This window comes from Calypte anna, chromosome 5A (assembly GCF_003957555.1).
Source record: "Calypte anna isolate BGI_N300 chromosome 5A, bCalAnn1_v1.p, whole genome shotgun sequence".
NCBI classification, from domain to species: Eukaryota; Metazoa; Chordata; class Aves; order Apodiformes; family Trochilidae; genus Calypte; species Calypte anna.
The window spans coordinates 40,165,895-40,191,958 of record NC_044251.1 but is presented as its reverse complement, the minus strand read 5'-3'; the positions used below and the strand labels follow the sequence as shown (position 1 = coordinate 40,191,958).

Here is a 26,064-nt window from a genome sequence, read left to right as displayed (position 1 = left end):
AGCATTCCTTGTTCTCCACCTACCTGAGCAATCTTGCTGAGCAGCAGGAGGGTCCTGGGTGCTCTGAGAAAGAATTTTGGGGATTTGAGCTTCATGGCAGAGAGCACAAAAATCCACAGTGGCCTTGGGAGCACAAAGAAGGCATGAGGTGAAGTCGGAAGCAGCACAGCTGGGCAGGAGGCATCTGCCATGGGTTCAAGGATGAGGCATCTCCAGCATCCCAGGGGCAGAATCACCTTAATAACAGATATTTCTCCTTTTACAGATTTGATTATTACACCCCTCTCGGTTGTTTTGGGTTTGGTTTTCTTTTTTTTTTTTTTTTTTTTAGCTGTACATACTTCCAAGCTGACTATTTTTTCATCCCAGTGAGAGCAGATTTTCCCAGGATCACAAAACCAGGGAGGCTCCTTCCCAATCCCACCCCTAAAAAAATAATTGAGGGGCAGAGAACAGAAAACCTCTTGCAGATGCACCTCTTTTTCCCCACCACAAGCACCAGCTTGAATAGACAACCCTGGGAAGCACAGAAGAAACTCAGCATCACGACAAAGGCAATACTTGAAATGCTCCTCCTGGGGTCTGGAAATAACCTGGAGGCTTATTTCTAAACAGGACAGACCCTCTGGAGAGAGAAAAAAAAAAAGAGACAAACCAAAACACGAAAGGCTGGAGGGGGATTTCATTAATTACCCCTCCTCCATCCCACACTGCCCCACAAAGCCACCCTGTCCCAGGGGATTCCTCATCCCTGTCCCAGAAGATTCCTCATCCTTGCCTGCAGCCCCAAAACTTCTCTGCTTGCTTCTCCCAGACCCTGCCCTGCTTTATCTTGTGAGGTTAAATAAGTGAATGATAATTTTCATATAGAATCATAGAATGGCTGAGGTTGGGAAGGACCTTAGGGATCATCTCCTCCAACCTCTCATCCAGACAAGGATGCTCCAAGCCTCATCCCTTGAACACCTCCAGGGCTGGGGCAGCCACGGCTTCTCTGGGCAATCTGTTCCAGAGTCTCAGCACCCTCTTCTGAAGAACTTCTAAGCATTTAACTGCTTCTTTTCCCTGTTTTTTTATCTCATCCCTGGGCTAACAGAGCCTGAAGAGAGCCCCTGCCAGGCTGGCAGCTTTGCAGGACTCATCTATGGGGCAGCCATGGCTCCAACTCCAGCAAAAGGACTCTGCCTGCTCCTTGGACCTTCCTGACAACACAGAGAGCAAATGTCACCTGGGAAAGGGCTCCAGAGGCTGATCCCAATGGGATGAGGTTCAACACGGCCAAGTGCTGGGTCCTGCACTTTGGCCACAACAACCCCATGGGGAGCTCCAGGCTGGGCACAGAGTGGCAGAAAGGGACCTGGGAGTCTGGATTGCCAGGAAGCTGAACAGGAGCCAGCAGTGTGCCCAGGTGGCCAAGAAGGCCAATGGCATCCTGGGCTGGCTCAGGAACAGTGTGGCCAGCAGGTCCAGGGAAGGGATTCTGCCCCTGTGCTCAGCCCTGGGGAGGCCACAGCTTGAGCCCTGTGTCCAGTTCTGGGCCCCTCAGCTCAGGAAGGAGCTTGAGGTGCTGGAGCAGGTCCAGAGAAGAGCAAGGAGGCTGTGAAGGGATCCAGCACAAGTCCTGTGAGGAAGGGCTGAGGGAGCTGGGGGTGTTGAGGCTGGAGAAGAGGAGGCTCAGGGGAGACCTCATCACTCTCTCCAACTCCCTGAAAGGAGGTTGGAGCCAGGGGGGGGTTGGGCTCTTTTCCCAGGCAACTCTCAGCAAGACAAGAGGGCAGGGTCTCAAGTTGTGCCAGGGGAGGTTTAGGTTGGAGATGAGAAAGAATTTCTTTCTGGAGAGGGTGATCAGGCATTGGAATGGGCTGCCCAGGGAAGTAGTGGATTCTCCGTGTCTGGAGATATTTCCAAAGAGCCTGGATGTGGCACTGAGTGCCATGGGCTGGGAACTGCAGTGGGAGTGGATCAAGGGTTGGACTTGATGATCTCTGAGGTCCCTTCCAACCCAGCCAATTCTATGACTCTATGATCTGAGGCTGCTCTCCTTCTGGTGACTCTGAGAAGTGACAAGGTGGCTCCCTGGGTCTGCAAGCACAACCCCTGTGCCTCCCCCATCCTCCTAACCCAACCCTGGGCAAAGCTTTAGCTACAAACACTCTTCAGCCATCTGGGATCTGTAGAATTATTTTTTTTCCTATGAATTCCAGCAGTATCTGACGCCCAGGGCAGCAGAAGGGCTGGAAGACAGGAGGATGGTTTTATGGCATCCTCCCCAGGCTGATGGAGCAGCAGAGTCTGAGCCTGGCACAGGGTGTGGTGACCCTACCAAGGCTTCAGCTTCAAGGTCTCTTGTCACATCTGCACTCAGGACACATTCGCTAAGGTAATTTGAACACTTGGAACCAGGTAAATGTGTACCCAGAATGGCTCCAGAAGAATATAATCCCACAGGAGCCTTGGAGCATCCAAGAACCACTGCTTCTTCCCTGCCCAGCCCATCTGTGGTTGATTCTTCTGGCACTGAGGACCAGCAAGAAGGTGACACCAAATCCCAGAAGGGTTTGGGTTGAAAAGGGCCTTTAAAAGGTCATCTAGTTCTAAGAACACCAACCTGGCCTTGAGGGGGGTTTTTTTGCTGCCCAGTCAACAAACAGGGACTCACCTGGGGACAAGAACATCCCAGAAGAACAACCCAACATCTGGGGCAAGAACATCCCAGAACAACCCAACACCTGGGACAAGAGCATCCCAGAAGAACCCAACACCTGGGACAAGAGCATCCCAGAAGAACAGCCCAACACCCAGGACAAGAACATCCCAGAAAAACCCAACACCTGGGAAAAGAGCATCCCAGAAGAACCCAACATCTGGGACAAGAGCATCCCAGAAAAACCCAACATCTGGGACAAGAGCATCCCAGAAGAACAGCCCAACACCTGGGACAAGAACATCCCAGAAAAACCCAACACCTGGGAAAAGAGCATCCCAGAAGAACCCAACATCTGGGACAAGAGCATCCCAGAAAAACAACCCAACATCTCAGAGGCTTGGAGCACCTGCTGGTGCCAAAACAATCCCCACCTAAAGAGATGGAGCCTGTGGCACCTCCCTGTGCAATGCTGTCACCTCCAAGTCACCAAGGACACTGCCACTCCAAAGGGTAACACTGTGCTTTAATGTTTGAGAGACACTGGACTTCCACATGGTACAACAGGTTGGAGGTGCTATACAAATATACACACTGGGAGTAGTTAAAGCTCCTGGGCTTAAACAATACTGACATGCCAGAAAATGCACCAGCTCTTACACCAACCAAAAATGTGGAACAAAATCCAAGGCCACAAGTAGAGAGAGAGAGAGAGAGAGAGAGAGGTATGTTTTAAGGACTACAGGTCACAGCAAAATTAAAAAATAAAATGGTGCAACATGAACTTCATCCTGATGAGAGATAAGTGGTTAAAACCTGATTTCTCATCACCTCAGACACAAGAATGGGTTTTACAGAGACTTAAAATTCTCAAACTAAAGCAAGCAAAGAGAAAGAGATGTACTGGTGTGCATGCCCCTTTGGTCCTCAGATTCTCCTTCCAGTTGTTGAACTAAAAAGAGAGTTTTACTCTGAACTTCAGGCAAGAAAGATTTAAGGCTTTTCAGCTGGATGGTTGAAACACAGAACTGAAGTGTGGCAATATCTGCTCCTAATCATTTAAGGAAAGCAAATGCCATAGAGTTGGTGTATTTTATAGATGTGCAACACACAGCTTGTTCACACCAGACACACACTTCTTATAGCACCTAACTCTACAGAATCCAGGAGAGAGGAGATCAGAAAGGATTTTTCCAATAATGCTGTGAAAGGTAAGAATTCCTGTCATTAAGCCCACAAGAGGGTTGCTGCTGCTTGAAAGTTCTTTAGGCCCAATGGAAATTTGTCCAGACTTGATTTTCATTTCATTTCCAACACTGGCTGAAGGAAGAGACAGGAAAATTAGGAAGATTGAGGTTTGCCAGACCAGGAATTGCCTTTTAGGGTTAAATAGAGGATATCTTGGAACCCCATTGAGTGCTGGCTGTGAGATCCTCAGTGGGGGCATCTGACCCCCTGGCTGGCATTTGATGTCTGAAGCTTTTTCTCCAGTGCTCAGTTTGGGGAAGGGTGTTTTTCATTTGTGCCTCATGTTGTCCCAATTAAAAGTTACAAAACACCCATTAAAATTTTAACAAAAGGAGTTCAGCCAAGTCCAGCTGGCTGAAACTTGCTGTACCAATGCTGCCACATGCAGAGCTTGCCACACCGACAGAAAAAAATAATAAAAAAAATTTAAAATGTGGTTTAATTCATTTTGATGGGCCTGGAAATCAGCTTTTTTCAACTGCTCTTACAAAATAAGTTGTTATTTCAGGCTACTTTGTCCTGGAATGACCTGAAGCCAGGCAGGAGAGGTACAATGTGCTGTGTTCAGGATTGCAGTGCTCACCTTTGGTCCAACACTTCCAAGATTCAAGTCTTGAAATACCTGAAAGTCTTCATTTTCAGATTATCAGGCTAGATTTAGGCTTCTCCTTCTAACCCATGGAATTCCAAGAAGGAAAGCTCAAGATATAAATAACATTAAAAACCTCCTTGGAGATCTTAGCACTTCATAGACAGACTCTGGGGTTGGGTTGTGGGTTTTTTTTTTTTTCCTTCCCCCTGTTAAATTTTGCTCAAAAATCATAAACTGAGAGCTGAAGTGGTCAGACATTGAGGCACAGAGAAAAAGATGCATAAAACCCTTTATACTAAGACTGTGCCCCAAATAATTTAGAAGTTAGCTTCCTACCTCTTAAGAGGCTAGGAAAAAATGTTTTAAATTTCTAAAAAAAACAAAAAAAAAAAAACCCCAAAAAACCCCCACAACACCACCCAAACAAACAAAACCCACATAAAAACATAGTGGGGTTAATACTAGCAAGGATATAACACAGAATCAGAGGTAACATCTCCAAGAGGTGTAACATACAAAACCAGATACTGAAACAGCCACTGCAGGACTTGTAATAAAACAGAGTCAGAGACCCTCCAGGACCACCCATCTCAGCAGAGCTGCAGTTTTTGCAGCACAAATGGGTCCCACAAGAATCCACAGCCTCTCAGTTAATTCCTCTGCTGCTTCATATTCATTTGGAGAAACAACTGCTTCACAAATCTCCATTTCAGTCCCAAGCCCCACTTTTCCCCCAGCAGCAGTTTGTGCTGCAGTGTAGGTGGAAAAGTGACATTTTTTTTAACCCCCTATTTGGAGCTCTGTGCCATCAGCATCATTGGAACACCAGGAGGAGCCCACCCCATCATTACATCTTTGATTTGCCATCAGAAGTCTTTTACTGCACAAAGACCATGACAACAATTCACAAGGGTTTTTAGTTGGGGAAAAAAATAAAAGTGAGATGTAGGAACAAGTAAAACAGACATTGACACTGGACAGAACATCTCCAGAGTGCATTTAGAGAACACCACAGTTTCAGCTCCTGATGAGTGTCAGGAATTCCTCACGGGTCTTTGGATCTTCTCTGAACACCCCCAGCATGGTGCTGGTTACTGTTTTACTGTTCATTTTCTGTACCCCACGCATTACCATGCACATGTGCCTGGAAGAGATGAGGGGAGAGGCAATGAGAATGAGTTGGGGATGCTCAAAAGAAAAAAGGAATCCTACAGTGAGATGTTCCTTAAGCAGTCACAGTCAATTCTGGGGAGTGACAAAACCTCCAAACCACAGAATCAGAGAATAATTGGGGTTGTCAGGGCCCTCTGCAGGTCCCCCAGTCCAACACCCTCACCCAGATCAGGTTGCTCAGAGCCTCCTCAAGCCTCACCTTGAATATCTTCAGGGATGAGACCTCAACCCCCTCCCTGGGCACCCTGTGCCATTGTGCCACTGCCCTCAGGGGACACAACTTGTTCCTCACATCCAATCTAAAGCTGCTCTTCTCTAATTTAAACCCATTTTCCCTCATCCTATCCCTCCAGGCCCTTGCACACAGTCCCTCTCCAGCCTCCCTGTAGCCCCTCAGATACTGGAAGGTCACTGTGAGGTCTCCATGGAGCCTCCTCCTCTTCTCCAGGCTGAACACCCCCAATTCCCTCAGCCTGGCTCCACAGCAGAGCTGTTCCAGTTCCCCCATCATTTTCACAGCCCTCCTCTGGACCCTCTCCATCAGACCCATGTCCTTCCTGTGTTGGTGGCCCCAGAGCTGGACACAGGACTGGATGTTGGATCATCCCATCAGAAATGGGGGGCAGGTCCATGGGAGATTTGTGTTACACAGCTGTTTGCATGTTCCCAAGAGCAGAAATGTGAATTGACTTCCTAGAGCCTGCCTGGACCATCCTTCTGATGTTTCTTTTCCAAATTTTGGAGGAGCAAAGGCTGGAGGAGTCCATGGGTGTGGGATTCTGTGTCCTCCCCTCTGGGAAGGTACAAAGGGAATACCAGGGAAGGGCAAAACTCCCTCCATGCCTCTTTCAGCACTGAGCCCTTACTAGGGAAGTTAAAATGCATTTCAAAAGACCCCACAAACATTGGAAACCCTCCATAGCAGAGGTGTTCCAGTTCCCTCACCATTTTCACAGCCCTCCTCTGGACCCTCTCCATCAGATCCATGTCCCAGAATGGAAATCTGCCAGCAGTACCTCAGCTGTCCTCTATGGAAAAGAAAGCCAGATTCCCAGTCCCTGAGAACTGCCTTCTCACCCCAGATTCCCAGGGGAATCTCCCCTTCCCAAGGTGTGTCCTGTTCCCAGGGCCATGCCTGTTGCTAGTCCCAAGCTTTGCCCTTCCTCAAGAAGCTAGAAGGTGTGATGAGGCAGAGCAGGGACCCAGTGTAACTGGGACAACTCATCCCAGCTGCCACATCTCCCCAGGGGACAAGGCAGGTCCCCAAACCCCCCAGACCATTCCACTGAACCCATCCCTGCCACCTCCACTCTGCCTCCAACCCAAGCAGGGTGCACAAAGAGGCAAAAGGACACCAGGGGCTCTGCTGGGGTCACAAACAGCCACAGGAGGGCTCAGGGGAACTTACGTGGCTTCAATAACCACTCCAACTCCAGCAGGCTGTAAGGCTTCAGTGATGGCCACTGCAATCTGCTTGGTCAGGCGCTCCTGGACTGAGAGAACAGCAGAGGTTTGAGGAATGATGCTCCCCCTGAGCATATGCACCACCCCTCTGCATGGCATCACTGCCTCCTCCCTTCAAGTGTGGCTGCTCCCCACTACCCCTCCCCTTAGACAAGCTCTGCTCTCTCTAAATAAATGTTATTAGCACTAAATCCTCTCTCTTACTTTGTATCCTGCAACAGAGCTTTTATTTTACTCATTTATATTTTGAATTACTCCTTTGCTGGGATGGCATTACCATGATTTGTTGGAACAGCTCCTCTCCCTCCTATTGTGCAGTCAGGTTTTCTTGCTTCTCCTTTTTCTTTGTTTTTTAATAGATTTGTTCACTGGCTTTACAGCTGCACTCCTCATTCCCTACACACCATTTCTTTCTAAGGAAATGGAGATTATTTTTTTTTTTAATTAGCAGACTATGCTAATTTATTGTCCTGTATTGTCCTGTAAAGCTTTACTTCCTGTAGTTCTAACACCCTCTATTCACCAGGCTGGACTCAATGGTCTCCATGATCTCTGACTCCAAGAAGAAGCCAAATTAAACTGCAGGACAATAAGAGCCAAAGCCTCAGATCCCCCACTTCCCAAGGGCAGCAGGGAAGCAGTTCCTGCTCCATCTCTTCAGACAAGAGTTCCTGAAGGCAACTCTCAAATTATGTGTAGGAGAGTTCATCTCCAGCAGCATCCAAGCAGTTGAGTTATTCTGGGCAGCTGTATCTTGGGGCATGTTCCTCCTCTCAATCAGTTGCTGCCTACATCTATTTTCACAGGCAGATTTTATCCCTCAACTGGAAGCACAGGGGCTAAGACAGCAGATAAAACTCCTGTTGAAGAACACTGGTTTTCTGCACACTAAAATTGGCACAGCTACAGCCCACCCACAACTAACAGTACCCTGAGGTGTCTAGGAAAGGAGTGCATGCAAGAAAACCAAAACTTCAGCTGCTTACCTTGTAATCTTCTACTGTATATTTCCACAATCCTAAAGGGGAAAGGAAAAGGACAACATTATACATCTCCCTGCCTGATCTTCACAATCAACTTGACACCATGAAACTAAATAACTTCATGGATCTGTGTCCTTCCTGGAAATCCATGGAGCATCATGCTGCTGCTCAGCCCCTGGCTGAAGGGTTTTTCCCTTGGCACATCCCTGTGTTCAGTGACAGATTCTCCTGAATTGCCACCCCAGAGACAATTTTGGGGGCAAATGTCACTTCTCCTTAGAGCTTCTTTTGTTTGCTGTTGCTTTTGAACCACCCACCTCCATCACAAGGGAATTCCTGCCCAAAGCCTCCCCAGGAGCTCATCTTGGAGCTGAGGAGGTCAGGTTATTTCCTTTTGCTTCAATCTAAACCAAATGTTGGTTTAAGGACAATTCAGATACTGGGAATTCCCAGCAGGCTACTGAAACTAAGCAAGAGATGCTTTGCATTCTTGCATTTGACCACGGATTTAACCCAGAACAATGAGACAAAATTGGGTTTATTTAAAACAGAGACACTCCATCCATGTATCAGACCACCCTTCACATTTCAGTGCCAGGATCACCTTAGTGCCCCTCTTCCAGCATATCTGTGGGGCAATGCAAGTAACACTACCAATCCTTTATCACCACTATGCTATAAATCCACACATTTAAGGAAACTCTTATTGCTGCTCTGTACCCCAAAAGGTCACTGAAGTCACCACCAGATGCTGAATTACACATCAAGTGGCCACGTAAAGAAGTTGCTATAGAAAGCTTAATACCCATCTGGTCAGACCAGACAGAAACCAGACACTGGCTGGCAGCCTGAGGCATTGGTTACAGGGAACATTTCTGGCCATGAGATTTGTCTGCTCTTTTGGAGAGAGAATTACATGCAGAAACTCCCCTGCAGAAATGAAGTGGTCGTGTTGCAGCTATTCTCAAAGCAAAAGAATATTTATATTAAATCTATGGATAGGAAACAAGCTGATGCTCAGGTATCTTTACATGTTAGAAGTCCTGTAAAAGCACATTTATGTGGAAACAGTTCTTTGAATCAGCAGTTTCAAGCCCGAGCTTAAAATCCAAAGAAAGATATTTGTTTACTGAACACAGGTCACCCACAGCTACAGAAACACCACATTAAACTAATCCTATTAGGAAAGACTAGGCCTACAGTACCAACAGCCCCACAAATCTTTGTTTGAACACAGGTTGCATTATATAGGGCACAAAAAGGAAGCACTGCTTGGCCCAGTCTCTTCAGGGGAAGCACTCAGAAAGCAAGTGAGGACTGGAAACACTTGGTTACACAAGAACCTAATCTTTTCAGTACTGCAGTGTACAGGAGTTTTACCCTAACTTGGAAAATCAAGGGAAGATTTAACCCCTTCCAAGAACAGACCAGGAAGCCTCAGATATTCACCCATATTTCTATCCTGAGAATAAACAGTAGGAAAATAGTACATTTTTGGCACAATGTTGTCACTTGTATCAAAAAAAAAAAATCATTGAAGACAATTTTGAGCTTTTTTTTACACCTGCAGTTCAGAGGTAACCAGAGCAAACACAAACTTAATCCTTCTTCATCCTGCATCCAGGCCCTGCAGGAATGAAGCTGAGTGCTAAGGGCAGCCTCTCCAGGAAGGATGCTTCCCTTCAGAACTCCAGCTCTCCCCCAAAAATAATCCTTCACCACTTAAAGAATATCCAGCCAGTACAATGCAAGCCACAAAGTGCCACTCAGATGTCCCCAAGAGTGAGGAGCTACAGGAGGCAAAGCTTTTCTCCCAGGAACTGCAGTGCTGTCAGCTCAAAACCTCACCCAACAATTTCAGCACTTGGGTGCAGCTACAGAAAATGTGGATAAAAACACTTAACTGCTGAACTGCCCCTTTCAGCCTTCTAATCAGAGCAAAGTCCACTCCTAGAAGCACTGCCAGAGGACACCTCCCTGTGACAGATTAAAAAAAGACGAGACTTCCAAGGGCCCTTCCACTTCCAAACCAAATTCACTCTTGTGTGAGCTGAGCAGACAGCTGACTGACTGTAAAGCATCTCAGTGTCACATCCTACACAGCAGGCATGCAGATTTACCAGGCTAATTCTCATTAGTATTATTGGAACTACAGCAAGATTAACAGATGCATCAGGAAAAGCATAAGCAGAACCTGTGCAGCCTTCCTGAACTACAGCCAGTTCTTCAGGTTTCTCAAAAAGAGATGCTTCCTTTCCCATCCCCAGTACTCTGCTTTTTTGCATCCTCTTCCTCACCACAAGTACAAAGTGTCACTTGATAACAAGGACTGTGCAACAACAGGTCCAAGGGCACTTGCTGAGGAGAAAGCTACTTTACATAACAAGTGGATTTCTCCTCTGTATCCTAATTACTTTGTTTCTTAGGCTGAACCTTAGGTATGCAAACTACCCTACAGCTCTCTCAGCAGGCCCTGAGTGAAAGAAAGAAATGCCACATTTATCTGAGGAGCCAACTAAGAGCAGAAAGCTTTAGCTTCACTTTCCATCCATGCAAAACATTCACTTACAGTTTAGAAGTTTGGGATTTTTGTTTTTATCAGTCAACATACACCCAAGTGATAAAGAGCTCCAGATCCCCACTGGTTTTAGTGGCCTGCCTTAGACTGTGACCAAATTCCCTGCTGTTCTTGTTTCTGTGCTCCCTGCAGCCACCAATGCTCTGGATGAATGTATAAAAGTGTCACAGCTCTGCCACACTCAACTGATGTGAATCAGCACAGAGCTCTGAGACTGATCTGTCCTCCTCCACAAAAACCATAATGCTGGGGATTGGACTGAATCCAAACCCAGGACACAAAGTGGGCTGAGCTTTACAGGGGCACCAGATTAGGAAGATTAACACAGTTAGCACAGCTTGGAATCCTTTTTACAAATTAGAATCACTTTCATTACGGTAACACTTACCTAGCAAGCTTGCTGAGGCCAAGTACTTGTTTGTTAGGAAGATAGCCAATATGTACCTAGAGAGAGGAAAAAAAACCATAACCAGAATCAAAGCCACACTACCAAATGCATGTGAAACTCATGCATAGAGAATCAGATGTGCATTTGCCTCAGAACTAACTCTGGAAGAGTTCAGAAGTCTTAGCATGTGGGAGGAATGTGCCACCATGCAAGCCTGAAAAACTGCAGGGCTAACAGAGACAATAAATGCCTTGATGAGGTCACTGTCCTGGTGAAGAAGTTTTCTGAGGTGGAGAAAAAATATCACAGCTCTTCTAGAGGTCTCAAGAATGCTACAGAGTAATTGCACATTTGGGTACAAAAAGCAGTCTGTCACTCAGTACTGTTCATCTAAAATGAACAAGGTTTTCTTTCAAGACCTAAAATGGATTTAGGGACTGAGTGGGAGAGGGTTACACTTCCAGGTTAAGAGTTCTGATGGCAAGAAGTACTTAGCCACCAAAATCAGGCTGCACTTCATTTTTTTTTTAATTCCTGCTATGGGTAGTACCCTGGAGCATGGTACAATTAAGTCACCTTCCATCCTGCTTGAATATGGATTTGCTAAGAATTCATACCCAGCACTTAAATACACCAAGGTGGAATAAATTCTTGAGAAGAAAAGTGCTTAGATCTAAAGGCAGGGGGAAAGCTGTTTAGCTTCTTGTTTTTAGGAAGCAAGACAGGCTACTGAATATCACTGGGTTTGCTGTTATCACAAATCATAAGCCAACATTTATGTCACTGTTCCAGAGCCTTGAAAAATTAGCCACAATACAGGAGGGGAGTGTCAGTGTAGGATTCTTTGTGCTTTGCCTATCAGCCCCATCTCAGAATCCTGTTTCACTGTACCTGCAGTTAGTGGTACCACAGTACAACCTAATTACCTGGCTAACTTGCTCATTCCTATCCCTTCTGTTGGGTACTCAACCCACTGACACCTGAAAAGACACGAAACATTTCAGATAAAGCAAGAGACACAACTTAGAAATAAGTGTTGAACCCTGTACACCCCAGACTATTTGGGGGAAATTTCTTCATTTCCTTGCAGAAAGAACTGCAAATACAAGCCTGACAGGTCAGCACCTGCAGCTTGTTTGATGTACCCATCAGGGGAATGGTTGGTCTGAGAACATTTAGAGGCATTTCCACATCATTTAGCAGACTATTATACCAGCAGGACCCTTTCAGTGTTTGTGAGAAGAGTTCTCCAAACCATGCAGGTTAAGCAGCCAGATGTAAAAAGAATGCATCCATTGTGTCCTGGTTTGGGCCAGGATAAAGGTGGTTTTCTGTCTTGTGCTTTTACTTTTAGCTAAGTCTCTTGTAAGTAATACAGATCAATACAGGATTAACAAAGAAAATATACGTGGTCTGTGTAACTAAAAATAACAGGTGAAATAGAAAGCTTGCACAGAAAGCCACCTTGGTTTCCAGTACAAAATACTCACAGTAAGAAAAGAAAGCAGATGAAATGGAGGTGACAGAACAACACAAAGACCTGGTTTCCATTCAGGTATTTTATTTTTGGGAGGCAGTTGAAACATATGTGGTACTGGTTGAATATTACACAAAGCAAAAGCACTTGCTGCTTTCTAGCCTGTGAGTACTTTATGGTTAAGCAGATGGAGCAGAGTAAGCTCCATCCTTCTGTGCTGATATGGGAGTGAAGGGGATGAGATGCACAGAAGGGACCAACTCCAAACTCTTCATCACGTTTACAGCAGTTAACTTGAGAATTTATATTTTCTTTTTCAAGTTGTTACCACCCCAGTTTCAACAGTCTCTAAACCACCAGCCCCTTTCCTGAGAGTCCCAACCTAAGCAGCACCCTGATAATCAATTGTGACCAACCCCACCCTGACTGGATTTCCTTATTTAAAAGAGGGCTGCTAATCAGAAGTTTGCTCCACTCATGGGGGTGGTTCCTGAGGTGAATGTACACCAGATAGCTCTGAGCTAAAAGCTAAATCCATGGCAGAGTCAGCATGCAGGGTGAGCCAGTTTAATATCAAGATGTCTGCCCTCAAGGCTTGCAGCTGCTTCACGAAGAAGAGCTTTGATATGAAATGTCAGAAACCATTAGATTACTTAAACTAGGAAAGGTTAAGCATTATATTTTAGGAGCTTAAATTCAAATAAAACTCACATTAAGGAGGTTTGCCTTGTTTGTGTGCTGAAGATTAACTTCCAGAATCATAGCCGTAAGCAGTAAATACTTTTAGCTTTCAAAGCTTTGTAGTTCCAGCTACAAGGTCTTTTACATGTACTTTAAGGCCTTTTATCATGTATTCCCACATTTGTTTGGTGAGGAAGAGTTACCTTTCCAACAAATGGAACGAGGTGATGCTCACACAATGAGAACATGTCTATGTCCTTCACAATTACCATCTCATCGTGATCTTCGTCAAAGATGGCGTCATTCAGAACATCTGAAATTAAACATCCACATTAAACAAAAGAAGACAAATGCATAAGGGATGGAAGGTTCTTCCTGCCAGCACCTGAGAAAGCTTCTAGCAAGAGCACAGCTTGCTCAGAACTACAGATTTTTAGGGGTAAGATGCAGGAGAGAAGTGAGGAGCAACATCACAAGGAGGTTTGGGTTTGCGTACGATCACACGGCTGCCACAGTGCTCTGTCAGACCATCTGTCCTGCACCAGAAATCTATAGCACTTTGTTTAAATACCAGTTTGAGCTCAGAAATAGCCTAATCTGTGCAGAATTACTGCCATCTTAAGAGCAGTGAAAACTACAGCTGATAAAGGGAATGTTGAACAGAGCACTTCCATTTATGCTTCTACAAACCACTAGCGAAGCTGAGCCTGAGGTGTGACAAAAGCTAAGCCACCACAGCAATTCAACACAAGCATCACTCTTAAAAGAAGGTTTGCACAAAAAAGACTGTCATGTCCTCCTGAAGCACACCAGTCAGCAGCTGTTTAGGTATACACAAAAGTCAGACGGATCTTTATCCACAGACTGGGGGAGAGATTTGCTGTCCTGGACTGAAAGTGGTCCTCGGTTGATTCTTTCAAGATTTCAGTCCCCCAACACATACTCAAGGAATCCTGCTATGGGTTACAGAGGATCACTATTGCCTCCACAAAGACTGCAGGCAGCTGGACTATGTTAGAAAGGCTACAAGTAGAGCAGTCTACAAGTCAAAAGACCAAGTCTTTAGAAGGACAAGAGCCACATAGGAGATCAGAGAGCCCAGCAAGAGAACGAGCTGTGCAGAGGGGCTGATAATCAGAACAAGGAACTCTGAAAACAAGTAGCTCTGAAAACAAGTTAGCTTGAAGCCACACTATCATCTGAGAGTTACTTCCAGGAACCAGAGTCTCCCACACCATGGCCCAAAAGCAGAAGCAGGATGCTCAGGACTCCTCAGCCTCACCCAGAGCAGAGCTTCACACCTGCAGCAGCAACGACACCAATCTAATAGTTGTTTGCTTTCCTTGCTTTTCTGCCTTTCCCTGACATGCACGTACCCCTAATGGCCACCATCTGCTGTAGATAACAGATCATCAGCATCATGCAGCATTTTAATTTCCTGCTTGCTATCAGCACTGCACAGGTAACCCTGGAAACTGCGCGCGAGATGTTCTGCCTGCGACGCACGTTCTCTCCTGAGAAGGGCTGGCAACCTGCAAGGCACTGAGGCTGAATCCTAGAAGGCTTTTGATCAGGTGTAAGGGGCACAAAAGAGGGCAGGAAACAACTCTGTAAAAGTACATAATTTTGTTCTTCTCATTCCAGAGTCTGGGTTACTCTAAAGACAGCTGGAGGTAATTCTGGTTACACAGGGAGCACCGTGCAGTGGTGTAGCTGTGAGTGCAGCCAGGAAGAGCCAAAATCTGACACTGAGCAGGCTCAGAGGAGATGGAGCAGCCACCTGGGTTCTGAACTCCCTCCTGTAGCACCCTGCAGACCTGCCATTTCTACAGCAGAAAGGCAAACAGTGGCTTCACAAAACCTGCCACGATGCCCGGTGTTATTAAACCAAAATCCAAACAGATCCACGAAGCATCCCCAGAGTGACTGCTGCTGTTATTAGATCACCACCAGCTTGGCTCACACCAGGCTTGCCAGGAGCATATCAGAGCTCAGATGTCAGATAGAGATTTACGTCAGCATGCTCCCAAAGCAGACTGTCCAGAACAGCCAAGAATTGCCACGTCCTCACCAAGTCATGGCAATGTGTCAGGCAGGGCAAAGCCAGAGCCCCAGCAGAAGGCACTCCAACCATGAAGTCTCACACATGTGAGTGTACATATGCAGAGACACACTCATCCATGTACACTACATATGAATAAATCCTTCCAAACTTCATCTAAGGGAGCTACAACCTGTTAGAGGAAAGCTGAGGAGCTGTGGTGTATCATGGAGGCAGTTTCTGGCCCTCTTCTAAAGCTGGGGAAAAAATAAAGGTTAGGTGGCCTCTGAAGTGTCACCCAGAGGCAACTTTAGGGACAAAATGCATCTTACTCACAGCTGAAGGAATCAAACAGGAGCATGAAGTCATCCATCCATCTATCCATCCATCCATCCTCTTGGCTACTCCCTCCTAGGCTACAGCCCTGGGTCACAGCAGCTTGGGCAAAGCCACAAGAGTTTCAGAGGTGTGCAAGCAAACAGATCCATGCATGAAGAATAATCACAGAGCTGTGGGATGCTTGTGCCAGTTTTGCACATTAAATTTATTTAAGATCAGCAAGGAGTTGCAGCCAGATGAGACCTGCTCAGCTGCACCAGCCCTGCAGCAAGGTGTGCTGATTTTAAGTCAGCATCAGTAACTCCTCAAGGAGGGACAGAGCCCAAAAAGGAAGAAACCAGCTTGGTGTTAGCTCCTCCAGCACCCCCTTCACCACTGTCAGGTGAGGCAGGGACCAAAGGTAAAACAAAACATAAGACTGAAGGCCACAAACTTATAAATAGCTATGGTGAAAAAGAGTTTGTCACGTCTGTCCTGCCCCTGTCCCTCCTGCTCACACTCCACAAACCTATTGTCCTGAAAATAAGCATAGCTTGAAGCCCTGTAGCTGCTCCTTTGAAACCCAAGCCCTGTGCTGACAAAAAGAGAGTTAGGTAAGAGGAGCTGTGACAAGATTCTGTGCAGTGTTCCACCACAGCACTCATTTTCAGTAACTACACAGGAGATTCATCTGGCAGAGACTCAAACACTTGTGCAGGGAGGCAATATCATTTTATTTAACCTTGCCTGCTTTTTTTTTTTTCCTCCCCTTCCAGTCATTCAATTTGCAACAGCATCAAACAGGGACTCAGCAACTCTGTCTGCAGAAGACATTCTGGAGAACAGAGCTGAAAGGACAGAAGGGGAAACAGGGCTCCAGATTAACCAGTCCAGAAGCAAAGCTGAGGACAAATTTGTGCCTCTCTTCCCATTCTTTCATTCTCCCTGCTAGAGCACAAGCCTCCTTCATTGCCTTAATTCTGGTGTCCTCATTTGGAGGCCACTCAGGGCAGGATCTAAAAGCCATGTTGTCCTTCCCTGGGCTCATCCCAGCTCACACAGAGCAATGTTGCACTGGCTGAGACTCCCAGCCCTAAAATACCCACCTGCATCTTTTCCATCCCTTCCTCCTGCAGCACCAGGATCTTCAAAACTAAAGAGTAGAAGCCAAACAGGCTTTTAGAGGAAAGGAGGGCTAAAAGGAAATACTGTTAGCTCAGCTTCCTGCCAAAGGAAGGCATCTGCAGCTCAGATGGACTCCTCCTCAACAGGATACTTTTTTTTTTTAATATAAAAAAGGAAATTTTTCCTCTCAAATGAAGGAATACTTTTATTGCTTCCAAGCACCACACACAATCCTCCAGATTGGTAGGTCAGGATTAGTGCCTCCTTTGCTAGCAAGAAGCTGGGCATCTTCATAAACCACCCCCTTGGTTGCTCAGAATTTTACCTCCCTACTCTGCTTTTATACAGCTGTGCTCATGTGCTGCCAACAAGCCAAAGACAAGTGCAGATAATTTAATTTTCATTCTCTCTAACCCCAGAAAAAGCTAAGAGTATCTACTGCTTAAGTCCAGACACATCATGTTAATGATTCACATTAAAATATAGGGCTGGGAGGAGGGGAACAAGAACAAACATTAAGTACATTTTGGGCACTCTCTCAAAATTACTCCAGCTGATTTTCCCTTCAGCCCAGACTCCAAGTTGTGTTGTAGAAACTTTAGTGGGCTCTTAAAAAGCAAACAGTCACCTCTGCTACAATTTAACTCCTGAAACAGGGCAGAAAAAAATTTTTTCCCCCTCCCTTTATCTTCAAAAAGTTGATAAAAGCAAAAAATCCAAAGTGGATGAAGACAGATCGAGAAAGACCTTTCAGAATTCTGCGTCAGAGGCAAGCAAAAAGACCTGTTGCTATAGAAACTATTTGCATGTCTTTAATGTGACACAGGGAAGCAAAAGCACCTCTGGCAACCACAGACACTCAGAGCCCACCCAGCAGCTGGCTCAGTCAGTGGAGGAAGGATGGGAGCACTCTGCAGAGCTTCACAGTGCTTCAGATGTCCCATTTTCACTCTGCCTGTGAGACAGGAGACTGAAGTGATGCAGTTTGTTCTCACTCTGAGCTGAAATACTTCCCTGTGGTGTTTAAGTTGCCTCACTGCTCCTCTTTGGAATAGAGAGCCTGAGGATTGCTCAGCATCCCCAGATGAAGGCTGCCTCAGAGTCCCCAGTACTTCTTCCTGAGCTAAATCCATCCTGGCAGAGGCTGAAGTTTGCTCCTGGCATCCATTCCACAGCTCCAAATTGTCCAGGCAACCAAAGCCACCAGAAAAATAGGGTTGTGGCCAAGGGGATCCAAGTGCCACAAGCCAGCTGGGGGATGCTGGCAGATACCTTTGACTGTCCTCTTCAGGAAGAAGTTCCTCTTCATCTAAAGACAGATGTAACCAACAGGGCAGGAGCCATGAGCCAGCAGCAGTGTGGTAGGAAAACCAACCAAGCACAGGGGCAGAATTAAATCTGGAAGGAAAATTGCTACAAAAAATTGCTACAAAACACCTTTCAGTTGCTGCTGGGTAAGCAGTAAAATGGAGACAAAACTGAATTTGTGTTTATTGATGTAATGACACCACTGGGTAGCTGCCCTTTGAGAAAATATTCCAGATAAGAAACAAGAAAATGTTTACAGTGTTAAAGAGGTAGCAGGAATTTACTAGGCATACAGAGAGAAGCAGGCTAGAAAAACATCCATATAAAGAGTTTGTACTGCAGCAGAAAGTTTATGACTTCAGGTACCCAGGAGCAGCCTGGGTATGTTAATTCACAGCAGAAATTGCTTCAAGTTGTCTTGAAGAGCTCTAGAAAGGGACATGGCCTAAGGTGCCATATTACTATTTAAATAGGCAATAGAGTTCCAAAGCTGTAAGGAAAATTAAATAAGTATTATGTGCCTTCTGTGCCATAACAGACCTTCCTAACAGAAGGTAAGAGAAACCCCAGCCAAAAGAATTTATAGGTTCATGCCTAATATTTCACAGATTTCATCACTGCCACACCACAGGACCAGAAACTCAACTTCAGGCAGGAACATTTACCTCAGAAGCAAAGCTTAATTCCTCAGTTAGCAGAAGAGGTGAATCAGATGTGCAATGTAAGACACATTTCATCAAAGATGGAGGAAAAGCACTACTGCTATTCAACTCATTCTGGCCATCATTTGGACAGATCTGTTTATTTTCCTCTAGGACACTTCCCAAGTTGCAGTGAGAGACTCTATTCACAAGAGATCAGTTATTGCAGACACTCAGATGAAGCTAAGATTAGGTTCTAGAAGTTGTCTTCTGCCAGGAGATTTTATTAATGTGAGGCAGGGCTATGGAGATGCTCATTAAAATGTATCAGGATTTCAATAACTATTTTTCAATGTCTCACATCACTGGAGGTGCTGAGAGCCACCCACCCCCCCCCATCCACACTTTTCTGAAATTGAAACAAGGGAAAAATCAAAGAAAATGAAACAACACTTTGGGAAAAGCAACATGAAGAGATTAGAAGCCTTTAATAGGTAAGATTCGAGAGGTTAAGGCATGTCACAAATTCATAGAATCATAGAATCATAGAATCATAGAATTGGCTGGGTTGGAAGGGACCTCAGAGATCATCGAGTCCAACCCTTGAACCACCGTTGCGGTTGCTAGACCATGGCACTGAGTACCACATCCAGTCTTTTTTTAAATATCTCCAGGGACGGAGAATCCACCACTTCCCTGGGCAGCCCATTCTAATGACGGATCACTCTTTCCGTAAAGAAATTCTTTCTAATATCTAACCTAAACTTCCCCTGGCACAACTTAAGTCCATGCCCTCTTGTCTTGTTGAAAGTTGTTTGGTAAAAGAGCCCAACCCCCACCTGGCTACACCCTCCTTTCAGGTAGTTGTAGAGAGCGATAAGGTCTCCCCTGAGCCGCCTCTTCTTTAGGCTGAACAACCCCAGTTCTCTCAGCCTCTCCTCGTAGGGTCTATGCTCGAGTCCCTTCACCAGCCTGGTTGCCCTTCTTTGGACCTGCTCCAGAACCTCGATATCCTTCCTGAACTGGGGGGCCCAGAACTGGACACAGTACTCAAGGTGTGGCCTCACGAGGGCTGAGTACAGGGGCAGAATCACTTCCTTGGACCTGCTGGCAATGCTGTTCCGGATACAGGCCAGGATGCCATTGGCTTTCTTAGCCACCTGGGCACACTGCTGGCTCATGTTCAGCTTCTTGTCGATCCGGACTCCCAGGTCCCACCAAAACCCCAAACCAACTTTGGAAATTTGGTGTTCCCTGAGCATCAGTGGGCAATAGAGGTCATCCTGGGAAATCCTAAAGTCCTACAGTCCTAGATCCTGAAGCCCTAGACCTCAGCACAAGTTTTACAGCACCAAGTGCCTGTTCAGCATAGTAGAGTCTGAGGAAAAAAACCCTAACCCTTCTCTGAACAACCCTGCATCTCTCACCTCTCAGTTTATGAGAAAATACATACATTTCTGCTGGGTAGAATCCTTAGTAGAAAGGCTGAAAAGAGGAAAACTGGTGTAAAAACTGTCAAGAAGGATTTACCCTGTAGTGGAACCAAGAGACAACTTCGGGGTTGTTGGTGATGAGGGGAAAAATATTCCATCCAGCACACGACTGTACCAAATACTACTGATATTTTAGTTATTTATAAGTTATATTTCTGCATCTATGAGAAGCAAGAGAATTAGCAGTACCTTGTTTCCAGTAACAGGAAAGAGTGAGGTAACTCCCCAGCCCTTGGCAAAGGGCAATGCTGCTGATCAAACAGCCCTGTTTGTTCAAGGCTCCCTTTTTGCGTGGCGACGCTCAGCACCTCTCATCCTCAGCAAACTGAGGGGGCTGGGAAAAATTTATGAGCTTGCACCATTGTTGTCATCTGTCAAAATACCAGATCCACACAGAGGAGTATGCACCTTGCACTTTTTCACCCTTCCACCACAAGAAAAATGCATAAACTCATGGGAGGGGGAAAGCAACACACACACAGAGCTCAGCGGGTGTTAATCCAATCAATGAAAACTAACTGGTTTATATCCTTTAATAAACAACTTATCTTCTAGACAAATAAAGTATATATACAGCCTTTCAAACCACAGAGGTCTAGAAAGTAATCCTCTCCTAGTATTTCTGATTTCCACTTCCCTGCTTTTTCTGATTTCCATGCTGACAGGACAGCAGAACCTGCTGACAGCCTCAGAAGTCAACGTGCCTTCCAGCTTTTGTCCCTGGAACAACCATCACCCTCCTCACCAGAAACTACACTGTTTATTTGCTCAGCATGCTGAGAGATGAGGAACACAAGCTGACTTCCTCCTGCAGATTCAGGCAGCTTGTTCAGCCCTGTACCTGATGTTTCCTACAGGATTACACAATGAGAACCAACTCCTTTCTGGTTTGTCTTTGGGAAAGAGCATTGTTAACTCACACCATTTCTGTAACTCACCTCTTGGCTCTGCTTACCAAGACTGAGCTGAGGTCCTCAGCTTGAGTTAAACACTGTCTGCAGTCTTGTATTTCCACTTGCAAACACTTGTGCTTTGCAGTATTTATACAGGCTGACAGCCAGCACCTCCAAGTGGGACATTAAGCCTTTAGCAAAGGAGGGAAGAGATGTCTCAAGGTTCAGTCTGCGTGGTGGGCAATATCCTGAACCACTTGTGAGAAAGCTAAAGGCAACCAGCTCTCAACAGACCAGCCCACTTTTATTTAAAAGTTACTATTTTGTTACACAATTTGCACCCAGAAGTGTGAAGCAGATAGATCTGACCCTGGCTCAGGACACAAAAAAATATTTTCATGGATGCTGGTGCACAACCACTGTATAAAGTTGAAAAAATTAAAACTTTTGGTATCCTCTGTTCTGACATCCTCCCCAGCAGATTCAGAGGTTTCTGTGTCTGCACAAATGCCCAAGTGTGAACTGCTGGCATTTTTTAATCTGGTCCCCAGGTGGATTTTATTTGAAATCACTGGAGGCATTCCTGCTATTCCAACAGAAGTCTGACAACTACTAACACAGAAGTGAGACCAATACATTTGAATACATTTTGTCAAAGAAAGAATGAGGCTGTTGGTAGAGCCAGGATTAATTAATAGGAGAAAAGGCACAACCCAGGAAGAACAGAAAGAGCAAGATTTAGACCTTTGGTAAGTAAACTCTCCTAATGGCTCTGAAATACAACACTGAGCAGCTGCAGGACACAGATAGCAAAGATGGATAGGGGGAAAGCAGGAAAACTGCTTCTCTGCACTGCTGAAAGCAAACTAGGAACTACACAGAGTGGAAGCTGAAAAGCAGAATCAGCTTCTCTGGATTCTGATCCCCATAAATCTGAACAAAGAGAAGAGACAAAATTTAGATGTAACCTTCCCTAAAACACTCCAAAATGAAGCTTTGGGAAGCACAAAAATACAAATATCATCAGCTGTCATGCAAAGTGGCAAGGCCTAGGAAAGGAGACCAAACATCCAGCCTACTAAACCATGCCCCAAGTGTATGATGTTCTCAGACACACAGCAACCAAAAAGAATGAAAAAGTTTTTTTTTTCCTAAGGATGAATTATCAATCAAGGCTCCAAAAGAAAAACAATACCCATTTGAAAAGCTTCCAAAAAGCATTCCCTAAAAACCAAAGGAACCAGGGTTCCTTAAAGAAAGCTCCCTACTCATGCCACTTAGTCACCTTCTCCCCCAGGGCCAGCACAGAGGACAGACTGCTGCAGGACAGGGATGGCCATCATCCTTCACCACAAAGCTTCCAGACACCTGGCTGTACTCAAAAATGTTCATTGAGCAAGGCACAAAACCACTAACCTCAGGTAGCTTCATTTTGTGACCAACCATGGAACTACCAGAGTCTCACAGTCAAGCACATGAAAGAGGAAAGACTTCCTGCAGTGTACCTGCAATTGTACAGTCCCCATCCTTCATTGTATTTCAGACCTTGGGGATGTATTTATGACATTTTTCTGTGCTCCTGTATGGAAAATTAAAATATCATCAGAAATTAATTGCTCTTCTCCTGCCTCAGGCAGGTACTCAAGCAGGCAAACTCAGAAGGCTGATTATAAAGCCTTTAAAAGTCACTGCCTTGGTTTGTCTTGTCATTCTTTTCCAGCTTTAGTCTGGCAACATTTCCACATATTGGAAGGGCCATGAACTCAGCTGGGGGCAGGTGGCTGTTGCAAGACCCCTCACATCCAGCCTTGCTTTTGTACAGCCACAAGCACAGAGCTTTTACTCAAGACACCTTTTATGAGAAGGTTAAGACTTACAGCTATGATAACTGTTGGTTATCTTCTGTCTTGTTGGGAGGAAAACTTGACCTGGTTCCTCAAAACACATTCTGTCAAGCACTGCTTTAACCTCTGTCTATCCAGCCACTTCCACCTAAGGAGCTAAGTTGCAAAATAAGCCTGAGAAAACAAGAGGTCAGGGCTGTTTGCTGGGGTTTTGCAGGGTTTTTTTTTTTTTGCTTTTACAGCCTGGCTAGGCAGACAGTTAACACACTGAAGTCAACAGCACATGAGGATTCTACAGCAGAGTCTCACACAGCTGGCCTTGCCCCCACAGACTTCATGATCACTGGCATTTAAAAAGCATTTTAAAAACTCTGCTGAGTGGCAGTAACTTAGTTAGCAGCTCTCCCAGCCAACTCCTCATCCTCTACTTGTTTTGCTTGCTGCTGTGGTTTGGTCTTTCTGCTGCAGCTCACTCTTTTTGGGCTGCTAAGAGTGGAAGCCCTGGAAGCAAGAAGAGGTGAGTAGCTGGAAGTGAAGGGATTCCACACCTGACCCAGGAAGGGATGTTAAGAGTACAACTTCAGTTTATTTCCTAGAAAGAAACAACAACAAAAAGCAGACCAAGAGTACAGCACCCAGCAGTGATGCTTTATACTCTTGGATCTAATACAGCTCTCTCCCAGGATATTCAGGGGGGATTATTCATAAGTATTCTGCTTAATGAAATGTATGTGAGAGACTGGGACAGACTATTTGGGTCCCAGAGAACCCATAATGGAGCAGAAAACAACTATAAAGAAAACTGAAGGAAATGGGTGACTGCACAGGTATGAGAGGACTTAAGAGGAGCAGCAATCTCAACATTCATGACAGAAATTCATGATGAGAAGTTATCACTGAAAAAATTCTTTCACAGACTGATGGGATTACTGTGAAACCACCTGGGTTTGACCACAGTAAAAAGACACATGCAATCAGCATCAAATGAGGGAAGTTGTTACCAAGAAAGGTTTATTCTAGGATGCAACTTCATATCAAACACACCACACAACAGAGGACTGAAGGATGAGGGGAGCAAGGTGGCCACTGGAGCCTGGAGCTTATTTCCAGATGTGAAGCTGGTTTGGGCAGAAAAGCAAAACAAAGATCACAGCAGAAATGGTGTTCCTGGGGGAAACCAGGACACAGCACTGGCATGTGAGTGTAGAATGATCATGAGTAAGTTAATGCTGGAAGTTACACACAATCTGATTTCACAAGAGCCAACTCTTGGGAAGTGAAAAAAGAAACTAAGCACAAAAGCCAACCTTTACACTGAGGCACAGCACACTTATAAAACAGAACCTGAGGAGTTGTCAGGAAGCTCCCAGATGCCAGCCCCCAGCTTGGTTCATTATTTTTGTTGGATGCAGTTCTGGGGCACTCCAAACAGTGCTGTACTCCAGAGAGCAGAACAGGAGCAGCTCCTTCCTGATCCACAGCCAAAAGGTTCATGCTGACACTTGTACACTACCAGGAACTTGCCTTTCATTTCAAGAGGGGGAATCCCCCAGCTTCCCAAGCCCCTTTTTTTTTTTTACTGTTTCTACTGGCTAGAGTCATTAGTAGAAAAGCTGAAAAGAGGAAAAGTGATGTAAAAACCCAAAGTGTCAAGCAGGATTATCCCTGCACTGGGACCAAGAGACAACTTCGGGGTTGGCGGTGATGAGGAGAACAAATTCTACCCAGTTCCTCTCTTCCTGACTTCAGGGAGGGCCCAGAGCCAGCAAGCAGATAAGACACTCACATGGGGCCAGCTGGGAACCTGGGGTACCCCTCTACATCTGCATTAGCTGCTGGGACCCTGAGATGGGGCTGAGATCTCCTCAACCTCCCCAAGTTTCATTCCTACCTTTGGAAAAACCTCACCTGATAAAAGCAACAGCAGAGTGAGACAGTTTCTGAGAAAATCCAGACCACCTAAGGCTATGAGAAATGTCCCTAAACCTTCTGACCAGCACCTAGCTCAGATGGGGATGGAGGAAGACAAGTTCCTAACGCTGGAGCTTGAAAAGTTCCTACGCTGGAAAAAGGGAAAGAAGGAAAGCAAACCCACTTGTTCCTCTCACCCAAATCAGAAGCACAGAAGTTTATGAGGAGAACCTGAGCTTTACCAGCATGGAGGTTAAAGGAGGAAATCAGGGGAAAGAGGGAACACCCAGACCCCGAGGTGCGGGTGCTTCTTGGCATCTTGCTGATCTCTTTACACACCAGGGGCATGGGACAGGGGGGTGACAAAAGCCCACGGGAAGAAATAAGGTAGGAAATGCAAGCCCACGGGGACAGCCCCCAGCCCGCCCTGGGTGTAGCTCTGCCTACCCGAGATGGTCTCCTGGTAGCCCTTGGTGAAGAACTGCATGGCGGTGGCCGCTCTCCAGGGCGTCTTCCGCAGCCCCTGGCGCTGCGGGTCCTCGCCCAGGGAGCGCAGGATGGTGGTGTAGGCTGCAGCCAGGCTGGGCAGGCTCAGCTCGTTGTCCTCCTCGCTGCGGGGACGCTCGCTCCTCCAGCCGTCGCCGCCACCGCCGGAGGGGACGACGCGGGACTTCTCGGCGCCCGCCGAGGGGGAGGCGGAAGGAGCCGGCGGCCGCTCCTGCCGCGCGTACCCGTTACAGCTCCGCGCCGCCTCCATCGGCCCCCGCCAGGGACCGGACGGCTCGAAGCCGAGCGGGCAGCGCGCTGTGGAGGAGCCCCTCGCCCTCAGCGCTACCGCCCGCCCGCCTCAGCCCCTTGCAGCGCGGACCCCTCTCCCCCGAGCCCGCCGCCCGCCTCAGCATTGCCGCCTGACGCTTCAGCTGCCCTCTTTATACCGCCCGCGCCGCTGCCATTGGCCGCCGCCGCCGTGACGTCACGCCGTGTGTCACGAGCCGCCCGGTCTCAGCCCGGCACTGGGTGGGGAGGTTCCGATCCGGAACCCTGGGGGGACCGGGACCGGGACCGGGACCGGGACCGGGACCGGGATCGGGATCGGGATCGGGATCGGGATCGGGATCGGGATGGCGATCGCTCCCAACCCACGGGGAGTTTCTGCCGGGGAGCCCGGGAGGAGCGGTGGGGCAGCAGCGGGAGAGCGTCCGTGCACCGTCGTTCTTCGTGTCCTCTTCAGCAGAGGCACAGAGGGGTTTGGGTTGGGAGAA

General features: G+C 46.5%; 1 protein-coding gene across 1 annotated transcript; it reads right to left on the bottom strand.

Moving 5' to 3' along the window:
• Nucleotides 1-3,149: 3,149 nt before the first annotated feature.
• GCH1 (GTP cyclohydrolase 1) lies at nt 3,150-25,658 on the bottom strand. The gene is made up of 6 exons (XM_008501074.2): nt 25,250-25,658; nt 13,432-13,541; nt 11,071-11,126; nt 8,108-8,139; nt 7,066-7,150; nt 3,150-5,628 (listed from the first exon to the last, which is right to left on the bottom strand). The coding sequence occupies exons 1-6, from the start codon at nt 25,557-25,559 to the stop codon at nt 5,502-5,504; spliced, it is 720 nt and encodes a 239-aa protein (XP_008499296.2). The 5' UTR covers nt 25,560-25,658; the 3' UTR covers nt 3,150-5,501.
• Between the last annotated feature and the right edge of the window lie 406 nt (nt 25,659-26,064).